The 12,072-nt window shown below is 39.9% G+C and overlaps 1 protein-coding gene across 2 annotated transcripts in view; it reads right to left on the reverse strand.

Annotated features, from left to right (window-relative positions):
* Positions 1-12,072, reverse strand: part of LOC149089960 (unconventional myosin-XVIIIa-like) — a 105,159-nt gene that overhangs the window by 29,327 nt on the left and 63,760 nt on the right. For both annotated transcript variants that reach the window (XM_089231455.1, XM_089231463.1), the window contains exon 21: positions 4,624-4,743. In XM_089231455.1, the coding sequence (XP_089087581.1) occupies positions 4,624-4,743 (120 nt within the window). The remainder of the gene's footprint in view (positions 1-4,623; positions 4,744-12,072) is intronic.

Consider the following 12,072-nt stretch of genomic DNA (forward strand, 5'->3'; position numbering starts at 1 on the left):
TGCTTTTAGCTCGTCATTAAATCCAGATATTCCGATGAAATTGGTGTCATCTTATAGGATTTTTTCTGTTCTTTCTAAATGTGTGCTCATTTTGAGTGTAAGTCTTTCAGAAACTTCACAAATTTGGGTTTTTTCAGACTTGACACTTTTTTTTTTCTATAATCGATTATCCACCATAAATTGAAAACGGTTCAAAATAGGACATGGTTGGTAGGGTGTTTCATGTTTCAATTTTGCTCATCAATCACCCTCTTTTGTTTGGCAGAATAGGTCATGTTTATCCTGTATACCTCAAATTTCTAAAAGAGTGTTGAGAAATTACAGTACTAACCCATCTGTAAGATGATGGGTCTCCCTCTTTTTATTAATGATGTGTATCATGTGCTCTGTATTTTGATAGATGATCGGTGATCATCTTATACGCAAATCTTAAACCCACATGAACACCACATCTCTGTGTGAATCACATTATGATTCACAAAGACTGATAAGTTAATCTCAGGGTGGAAGGTAAAACTTCTGGAATTCCAAAAAACCGTTAGAAGGCAGCAGTAAGGTAAAAACTCCTAGCCGCATACCCACGAGAAGATGACATGGTAAATTCATACTTTTTTCAAACACCACATAGAAGCTGTAACTTTCATCATCTCCCTCTTCTAATAATGTCAAGCAGGTCAGAGGTAAGGTACTCGTGTATCAACAACAAAGCAGACATACACGAGTACCTTACCTCTGACCTGCTTGACATTATTAGAAGAGGGAGATGATGAAAGTTGCAGCTTCTATGTGGTGTTTGAAAAAAGTATGAATTTACCATGTCATCCAAGTCGTCTTAAGGCATGGCCCGGGAGCCTCAAGAGAAAAGGGGACTAACAAAAATGAGACTTGGTTGAAATTTTCAAGAATTTGCCAGGTAGGGTCTCAGAAATATTACTCAGCCCGGGGCCCATGATGCTCTTAAGATAACCCTGGATAATGCATTCTGTTTATTAATTCATAACCTGCCATGTACATGACAGATTCCAGAGCAAACTAGATTCATCAGACATTACCACATGCATTCCTATATCGCCTTTCGGTTATTCAGTTTCTTTGTTTCAAGACTGTCATGAAGTTGAATGGTCCCTTATTGGAGTAGACTTTTAAGCGAATCGTTGTGCCCCCACACTCCCTATTGGCTTGAGATTAGGACTTCACTCTTTGTGACCAGTCTAGCAATCACATTTTTCATATTCAAATACTTTATGACATTGGACGTATGGATACAAGCAGCATCATGCCAAAAGCCTAATTCTATCTCCCTAATACTTCATAGAAAATAATAATATGGTTTTTCAGAATCTTTATATATTCCTGCAAGTCTTGTCTCCCGTCCAGAAATGCCAAAGATACTTGTTCATTGAACTCAATGGTCATCACAGAATCTCCATCTCTGATGCCTGCTTAAGTATAAACACATTTGGGCCTTTCCTCAAGCTATGCTAAATACCCTCTAGCCATTAAGGATATGCATATCCATTAAGCACCATCAAAGTTCTATTTCTGTTTGTCAACGAATCAATAATTATAAATAACCTTTTCATTATTTAATGGAAAACCTTATTCACATTCTTAGAAAAATGTAGTTCATTTTCAGCTAAAAAATACCATATGAGATGAAAGTCATACAGAGAAAAAGTACACATACTTTTGGGACACACTGTATTTAATTAGTTTCAATTGACCATTAAAAATTATTGGACGGCAGTATTTTCTAGCTCAAAATAATCTATAGAGTTTATTTGAAATCAAAAAAATAAGCATGTAAGTGTGTACTTTAATTTTTCATACAAGAAATTGCATGCTTTTGTAATTTTTTTTCCCTCTGCAATACAGAAAGAATACTTTGAAGTTATGTTCAAATGGAACCAAATTTTTCAAAATTAAAGTTTTTTTATTGGCGACCAAGTCATGACAGGTAGGTAAAAGAGATCAGAGCAAAGGCAAACTCAGTAAAGAAAAGAAAGAATTTTTTATTCATTTGAAATGCATCTCATTCTCATGGCTGAAAGATATAAATAAGGGGACAGACAGATCTCACTTTGCCAATAATCATTCTCTGCGGATGTGTAAAACAACACCCTTCCCACCTTTGGCAACGACTGTCAGACATGGCGTCCGCAGCTAACCAAAAATTGAATGGCGCCCTTTCAACTAGACCCAGTTGCAGCACAGTCTGTCCTTGAAAAGGAAGCGTATTGAGCATTTTCGAGAGCTTGATAAAGGGGGGAAAGAAAGAGAGGAAGGGTTTTTAAATTCAGAAGAGTAGGGAAGTTGAAGTCATGATCTAATTGACGTAAAACGGATTTAAAAAGAAGCAAACCGCATTTTTCTTCTTTTTTTATTCATGCAAATTTCCTCGAAAGCGTTTTCACAAATTTGAGATTTTTTAAATTCATCACTTTTGTCGCATAATTACCATTTTTTTGCACAAGAGGACTAATTAGACCGGGTCCTACAGCAGATTCCGAACAGCAGCGTTCAACTTTTTTTTCATGTCTCGCTGAAAGGTTGGTACGCTATTTCTGCGTTAGCAATGCGTTCTGTGGTTCACGTTATTGCCGTTTCTATTGTACCTTCCGTATCAAGAAAGATGCTGTCAAGGAATGGTAATTTGCGGTTATAGTAATTTTCTATTGACTTCACGACACATGAGACATTATTTGGTAGCCAAGTACAGTATCTTATCCAGAGCCGCAACTAGATGCTTGGTCACCCGGGCCAAGCGCACATTTTGACGCCCCATTGCAATGTTGAAGGAGAGGTTTCAGAATGAAATTTGCGCCCCCTCGGGTCCAGCGCCCGGGGCACGAGATCCGCCTGCACCCCCCCTAGTTGCGGCCCTGATCTTATCGACTTAGGCTACCGCGCCCAAGAGATTTTTTTTAATAATCTGTCGATTCGAAAACCGGACAATGCAAGCCATCTAACGTAATGACGTGTAAAAGACACATTCACGTTCAAATTTGCCATTGTGTCGATCTGTAATACACACGTGTTAAAACTAAGGGGTCATTCAAGTATTACGTCAGTCAGCATCGATGGGGGGAGGGGGTTGATTGATGATTACGTCATCAATCAGTCTTTGTAGAAATATAAATATTCTTAATGACATATTACTGGGTAAGAGAAAAACCTTTCGCTAGTTTGTGGGCATGTGAACTAACATTTTCCCTATCGATACGGGGCTCTACAGAGCTACTTTAATGATCTCTAAATGTTTCACGGATCCTTAAAGTGATTTGGGAATGTGTCCGGACCACTCAAGTGCTATAGATATGCGTCGCGGGCCGCTTAAGTGCTCTTTAACTGTGCCGCACATCACTCAAGTGACCCGTAATTATGCCGCGGATCACCAAGTAATCTGGGAATGTGCCGCGGGTAACTTGGGTAATTTAGAACTGCACTGGGGGGGGGGGGCGCTTAAGTGCTCCAAAACTTTGCCACATGTCACTTAAAGGGTCTCTAAATGTGCCACGGACCACTTAATTTTCCTGGAATTGTGTCGCAGAACACAAGCGATCTGTAAATATGCCACTTGGTTCATTTTTCTAAAATTAGGTTTGAGGTGGCGGTCACGTAAGGTATCCCCTGAGGGTTCGCGGGTAATGGGTTTAGCATATATGGCTTAGAGGGTGGGAAGCAATGAATTTTTTAAAAAGAAATGAGTTATGCTTCAGATAGCATAACAGAAATTGATTACAACAACATATAAAGGTATTTTCTTCTGAAATTTTAATTGTAAAATATTTTTGCAGCAAAAAACTAAATGTTTGGCTGTCGGGGGGGGGGGGGAGGGGGCATACCAGAGACGTACGCAGGGAAAAGGGGGAATGTCCCCCCCCCCCCCCACTCCTTTCCCTCGCGTACGTCTCTGATCCCGATATGCGTTAGGAGGTAGGGAGCAGAGCTGACGATATTCCGCTGACAGGGGGAATCTGCTGACGTTACATTTATGTGCAGGCAAACTAATATCTAACAACGCATTCTGTTGCTTTGTGGATAATCCGAGTTTTCCGTAATCCGATGAGGTATCGGGCCGATTCCCTTCCCCTCGGATTACTAAATTTGACTTTATATCAAACGATCGAGACAAGCATTTTAATATAAATACCTAAAAGTAGTAATCGTACTTGTTTTTCACACGTGTCACAATGACCTACTGAGTGTTGCATGAAACAAATACATCTATGTATATAAAATTGATTTTCTGTGTGAGTGTGTCTGTCCTCCATACAAATCTACAATTTTAGATCGATCGTCGCCAAATTATGCACATATACCAAACAAGGCCCGGATTGAACGATAGGCTACTTTAAAAGTTTGTCAGAACAGGGCAAAACTGTCCGGCAACAATGGTTTCTGGGCCACAACAATCACTTTCGGAATGTTTACATTGATTACCGTGGTATCGTAGCAATGTGTTTTAGACATGCATATGTCTTTACAATGGTTTGTCACTTCTTTAATCCTGTCAGTGACTGAAGAAAACCTGTGCAGCGCCGGGTATTATAGCTAGTTTCTATATAAAATTTTACCATAAGAGAATGAATGTGTTATTTGATTGAAATTTAAAATACTTACTTGCAATTCTTGCATTTCTTTCTCTAGTCTCATGCGCTCGCTGGTCTCAGATTCCAGCATCTCAGCAGTGTGAGCAGCACTGGATTGCTCCTGATTTAAATCCGACCATAATTCCGACACCTGCGACAGAGAAGATGATAATGAGCCGACACTATATTTCTTGGTTAGAGTGGAGGATCCCGATGCTATAGCCGAACCACTGCTGGAAGTGGAGATGCCAGAAGTGCACACCTTAGAAAGCATCTCCGTATAAGAGTACCTGTGCGGGGTATACGAGGGTATGCAGCTGTGGGATGGGGACTTCAATATAGACATGGGCTTATCAAAGGAGGACAGCTTGCTGGAATCTTCAAAACGCTTCAAAGATCCCGTTCTAAGTATTTGGGCGTGTGGAGGAAGAGGGGGCGGAAGCGATGAATCTCGCAGCAAAGACACCCGTTTGCGTTCGGGCGGCCGCGGTGCGACGCTCCCGAATAAGCCCGCATCGTGAGTGACCGGTAGAGTCTCTGCACTTGCATACCCCGTAAAACAAACGGGAGAATGGCAGCCATTTATGCTCGAAGAAGAAACGCTTTCTGACACTGAAATGTCCCCCACACTATCACTTTTAGATTCTGGCCGGAAATACAGCCTGATACTGTCCCCGACATTGCCTGATGGGCTTTCGGACGAGAGAGGAGGTTTATCCACCGCAGAAGACAATGCACATCCAGAAAATGCAGTTTTTTCAAACGAGCCAGCATCTGAACGCCGTGAGTTACTCTCGATGTCTGATACTTTCGGCACTAATTTCGGAATAATTTTATCGGCAGATAAATTATGGATATATGGTGTCGCGATCGATGTTTTATCGAAAGAATTTTCAAGTACAGTATCTTTCATACGAGTAGACAATACATGTTTCTGAGTAGACAATTGGCCATGACACACGCTGGTATTTATATTTTCTTTGTTCAACTCGTTGGAAGAACGATGAGTTTCATCAGTTGCTTTGGCTGGACCAGTAGATGGAGAAACTTGATCCTCGTGAGGTAATTTAGTATCACCACGAAAGTCGATGGCTTTCTTTTCTTTGTCTAAAGTCTGATGAATTTCGGTAGGGATCTTAACTATACCAGCAAATGAAGTGGAATATTTTCCAACGGATGACTGATTATCTAACAGCCCTTCGTCCTTTTTTGATTCTTTTCCTGAAGTGATGGAAACCCCGGCGAGATCACGTATTTTGATGTTCGAAGAATTACAACTTGAATCCGTTTCTATATCAGTCATTGATGTAGATTTAACATACTTACTACCAACACTTTCTGTGAGAGTCGAGCTGTCAGACACGAGGTCGAACTTCACTTTGTCGGTGACATGTGTTTGAAGCTTGCTATCAACAGTGCTATTAACCGATATTCTTTGCTTTTCGACGTCGGTGCTGTTTACAAATGTTTTACTATTGATTGCATTACCCGTTGTGGAAACTGATGGGTCACCTGCAGTGAGCACAAAATCTCTCTTAGCACTCTGTGTAGGTTTTTTAGAATTTGCATCAGCACCAGTAGCCAGCGATTTCGTTTCTTTCAGCCCTATCACGGAGTTCTGCGAAGGATCAGGTGCATTATCACAGCTCGAAGAATTCGTGGTCGAAATTGATTTTTCTGGCCCTACAACTTTTATGGGGCCTGCATTTGGACTCAACTCACTGGTTTTGATCTTATCAGAATTCCAACCAGAAGAGGAATTCGTTTTGTTCGACTTCAATTTCACTTGCGATCTTTGTGGTTGCGAAGACTTTTTCTCAGACCCGAAATTAGAAAAAATATTATGAATTTTCGACGCAATGAGATCGGACGTACGCCTAGTGGTTCGAACTCCTTTAGGAATCTCGGTAGTAGTGTTCGTCGTGATTTTTTCTTGATCCTGTGGATTAGACGACTGGACAGCGGAGGTTTGCTCATACACTACTGGACCAGATAGCTTTGTTACAGAGTCTTCATTTGTTGAGAAACCGATAGCATTTGTAGACTGATCATTTTTGTTGATGGACGTAATCGATTCAGTGATTGATTTTGTGTCACGTCGGCCTAAACCGTAAATCTTCGGTTTTTCACTGTCAACGGATTCGGCAGATTTTCCTGAAGATTGTTCAGGTCCCACTGTCGAATTCGTCGTTTCTTTCTTACATGACGTACTCGCTTCAGAAACACTGTTTCGATTAGATTGTTTGTGTTCAGATGAGTAAGAAGTTGGCAAGCACTTACCAGTTTCGGCTGGAATCTTGATATTGTTTTCTGTTGGTGTGCTCGAAGCTCCGTATTTTCCTCCTGAACCTAAACCCTCAGCTTTCTCTGATAATCCCTTGTCACCACTATATCGCCTGATGTTCGAATTTTCACCATCAAATGGTTTCTTGCCCTCCGAACTCTTTGAATTTCTTTCTGAGTCGTTCGGGTCAGGAACACTTTTCGTTTGAATACTTTTTGTTGCATCGATGAAGCGTTCTTGTTTATTTAGATCAGATGATGGTTCATTGCGCTTTTCCAAGGAGCTCTTCGAATTGGTGGTATAGTCGGAAGAGGTGTTCTGTTTGCAGCCACTGTACCTATTTGTTAATCCATATACCCGAGTTCGTGTTTTCGTAGAAGCATCGTCGTTCTCACTATTAACACGTCTCTTGGCACAAGCACTATTATCTAAAGAAAGCACATCAGCATTAGGTTGATTAGCTCTGGTAATAATCGATGTTTTATTGAAACCTTCCTGGATAGACGATTCCTTTGCGTTGGTTTCTTTATTATCACTAACACCGTTAACAACAATCAATTCCTTCTCCTGCGCAGACTCATTGCTGAATTCAGAAGACTTGGTGTCAGTAGCTGCAGAGATTGGCGTCAGTTGATCAGCTGGAGTCGGTTGATCGAGAGTTTGACCAGCTTTTGTGCTCGAATCTCTACGGTCTAGCGATTCAATGGGCTTCTCCTCACCCGGTAATAACTTTTCTTTTGAAGGTGAAGTCTTGGTTCGCTGAGTCTTTCTGAGCAGATTTTGTCCAAAGGGCGCCGCCGCGGCAGATCTAGTATCCCAACTCTGCCTCCTTCGAGAAAACTCGTCGTTTCCGATCACAGATTTTGCGTTGTTACATGGCTGCAGGTCACCGATTAGAGCTGAAAACCTTCTCTTTTCGGGCACGGCAGGCTTTTTAAATCCCTCGTCGTCGCCTACAGGCTTAAATATTCCCGCGACAGCCACGGATCGGACAAAACCATTTTTTTGAACAGTAGACGTTATCTTGTTCTTCTCCGGAGAATCAGTTCGCTGTTTTGGAACAGATGTCGACTTTGTAGATGATGTGGATGATGACTTCGGTGACGTCTGCAATGACGCAGGTATCCCCAGCATCCTCCACGCTTAAAGACGAAAGCGTTAATAAAGAGCCCTTTTCCACCTCTATTTCAAGAGCACCAGACGGTTGTTGGATACCTTTGGTCCAGGGCCAAAGATAGCACACGTGCACAAGCAGTCCCTAGGAAGAACCGATGATCATAACACTGACACCTCTCAGCTGGGAAAGTGGGCGGTCGAAAAACGAAACTTCAAAAGCTGAATTCATAAATTTGGAGAAAGGTATCGACAGATGCATGGTACAGGAGAATTAAACTCTGTCGGCATCTGCTCACGCAAAAAATTTTCAAGAGGAAAAAATAAGCTGAACTAAGAGGGAGAAGAAAGCACAACCGCGCGCGCGCGTTCTAGCTCTTCAATGGAATGGAGTTGGTGAAGAAACAATACTCAAGTGGCAAAGCAGAACAATTTGGCGAATTCCCACTGAGTCGCAACCGCGTACACACTGGGAAGTTGGACAAAGTGTATAATAAGGAGAAAGAAGCGAAATGGGTGGGGGGAGGAATAAGTTACACACACACACACACACACACACACACACACACACACACACACACACACACACACACACACACACACACACACACACACACACACACACACACACACACACAAGTGAAGAAACCATATTATTGCTGATGTGGTTTGCGAAGAAGAAAAGAAAAGGGAACTGGCGATCCGCCAGATACACGAGAGCGCTAAGGATATCCCTTTTCTACCAGAAGACGTCCGTCTTGACTTCACTAGACTTCCCTCTCTATTTTGAGCAGACTCTACAAACAGTTCGTTTTTTAATTCTCACACACACTTAAAACTTAGATTTCTTCAACCTTCGCCTAACTTGAAGAGCTTTTTAATCGTTTCTGTTGAGAGAAATCTCGTCTTCAAAACAAGGGAAAAGAAATACGAAAAAAAAAATCTTTCCTCTATATCTTCATTGCACTCCATACACATTGCCAAAGCAAGAAAAAAAAGTTCATCAAAACGATAACGAAGTACACAAAAGTTTAATGGGTACCGATTCCAGAGAGTGAAAGTACTGTGTTATCAAACAAAGGGATTTTTTGAACGCGCTCTATATAGTTAAAGGGAGAGCTTCGAATTTTTTCTTTTCCATGTCCCTGCCTAGACTGAAAATTCAGATCTGATAATCTTGAGGACCAGAGAGCATGACCTTTGAAACTCAAACGGAAGGATTGTGGTCTGATAAGAAATAAACAAGAAGCTACCGTACTTGTTAAGATTGCCATAATCTGAAAAATTGGGGGGGGGGGGCGGGGGGGAAGAAACACACACATCCATAAATACATAAATAGAGAAATCCTTTTTTGTGATGAAAGTCATAAAACAAAACTTAAATTCTTACCGTTGATTATCATACTAAAAAATACAAAAGAAAAACATTCAGACACGCACAAAAGTAGTTAAAAATCATTCTTCATTAGAAAAAGTCTGGAATTACATCCTATAATACTAATTACTCTGAAACAAATTTTAAATGCCTGAACAGGAAAATTTTCTAGCGAATCCATTTAATAACGAGATGCGAAACAGCAACAGAAAAAAAAAAATTCAATGCTATTTGTTTTCATTATACCATTGTACCTCGAGTAATTTAATTTAATTCGTTCCTGAAAGTCACTCACGTTATGAAAAACTCGGATCTCAACAGCAAACTTTGGAAGCAAACATGGAACTTTCTCATTTTTCCATTTAAAACACTGGAAATCTCTTCAATATCTGTATTAAATTTACAAAATATAAATACTCGTATAAAGCCAATTAAGGATGTCACTCTCCGCAATCCATACAAAGGTTTTTCACAGCTGGCTGATGGAAAGATATATTTTGGAAAGAGAGAAAATTCAACTGTCCCTGAGGGGAATCGAACCCACGTCCTTTCACTTTCCGGGTTAACGCCCTAGACCACTAGACTACAGAGGAAACAAATATCTCAATCTTTCCTTGGAGCTCGTGTACACAGAACGGGACCGTACCTAACTCAGGCCAAAGCTCACAATTTATTTATTCAATACTGCTTGGCCGAGGGCTATACAAGGGAATGCGGTGGTAAAGTAATTGCTGACAATGCCACTAGATGGCGACTTATCGGAGGATGATGCCACTCTCCGCTATCCATACAAAGTCTAGTGCTCTACGACGCTCACTCGGAAAGTGAAAGGACGTGGGTTCAATTCCCAGCAGGGGCAGTTGAATTTTCTCTCTTTCCAAAATATATCTTCGCATCAGCCAGCTGTTAGAAGAAGAAAAAAACTTTCGTTTTATTCCAATTAAATGCAGGTTTTTTTTTAAATTTAGATGGGAAAAAATAAAAATAATTGGCGGCCCACATGTGTTCTAAAGAAAATGGCCCGGGGTCCTACCTACTGAGTTCGACACCCCAACTGACAGAATTTTTTTCAAAAGCTTTGATTAGAATATTGACAATTGCTAAGCTTTTAAAAGACCGTTGGCAACTACGCGTTAGTATCTCGGTGGGTGTATCCTTTCAGTATGATTAAATTTTTCGTTTAATAGTTTCCGTGAATCATCCGGAAAGCAAATAAGCAAAATATTTTGAAGAACATGTTAGTTAAACTTGAGGTTTCTGAAATGAGGATTTACGTTTCTAAATTAATTAAGCATCGTAAATCACGTTATTGGGCGTTCCATACCTTGTAATAGGCAAATTTTTTTTTCGTAAACTACGCTATACCCGATATTTACGAATTTGATTATTCGTTATAAGCAGTATTTTTACTTTGATACTCAATGATAAGCTAAGCAACAGAAACGGTTAGTTGGTTTCCTTGAAATAGTTTCACGATTAACCGAAAACATTTCGTTACCACATGCTTCATTACATCCATTTTCACCATAAGATTTTTATAATACAGTAATTAGATGTTTAGGGAAGTCATCGTACATACTGCTTTAAAGGATCTTATAAAGGATGAAGAGTCAAGAACGACAACAGGAAATATGAGCAGCCCACGTGAATGCAGAAATAGTCTAAGCTCGAATAACACACAGAATATTCATAATTCCATCAAATTGGAAGCTCAATATGGACATATTTCCGGCGCATTCTCACGCGGTAATAATTTTATTAGGATTCACCACACATACACACACACAATCTCTATTCAAACTGAATTCCAAGAGCCATATACTATCCCTCTCCCCTTACGGGTATTATTAACACCATGGCATCCATTACTCCGTTAGGATTCATCATGGCCCAGGAAGTGATTATTATATATAATTACGTGTCCGATAAATAACTTAACTTTATGTACGTATGTGCCAAGGGCAATTTCCGCATCATCTCAATGTGATTACTGGATGATAACAAAAAAATAAGATTTGAAAAAGTCTATCACGATCGTAGTAATCGTGTAGCTTCTGGGTTCTGGAATTTAAAAAAACTTGAAATTTTAATACAAACATGTATTAATGTTGCGGTTGCATCTCTTATCGTCTCGGTCCAATATGAACCCGGCTTTAGTCTAAAACCGACTAAACTTTATCATTATTTTTTTTTTTTGTTTTTCCTGGGAGAAAAATATGAGGAAAAACAGTCGTATCAACTTAGAAATCTATTAAGACGAGCCTCTTTCATTTTTCTCGCGGCAAACTACAAACTTTGGTTTATAAGTCTGAAATAAGAGCACAACACAATAACACTAGACTTCTTTGTTTCATGCGTCAACGTCACATCTCGAAAGAAGGAATCAGAGAAAAGAAAAATAATAATAGGGAGAAAAGAAAAGAAACAAACGACTGCATTTAAAAAACAGAGAGAAAACGTGTTCATCAACAAATCACTATTTTTTTGTGAACTAAAACATTGGTACTCTTCAAATAAGTTTCAAAGCACAATCAGTCAAGTCAAAGAAAAAAAATTTCTTTAAATTAACAGAGAATTAAAGGGAGGGCAGAGTAAATGAAGAAATTGCCTCAAATTTTTCGATGACGCATTTTTATCAGAGCAAATGACGCATAGTTAGGGATTCAAAGTTTTAGAATTAATTTGAGTTACCTCCTGAATGGCGAACC

This window comes from Pholcus phalangioides, unplaced genomic scaffold, assembly GCF_987345545.1.
Source record: "Pholcus phalangioides strain wild (caught in Gottingen) unplaced genomic scaffold, Ppha-v1.0 ptg000001l_1, whole genome shotgun sequence".
Classification (NCBI taxonomy): domain Eukaryota; kingdom Metazoa; phylum Arthropoda; class Arachnida; order Araneae; family Pholcidae; genus Pholcus; species Pholcus phalangioides.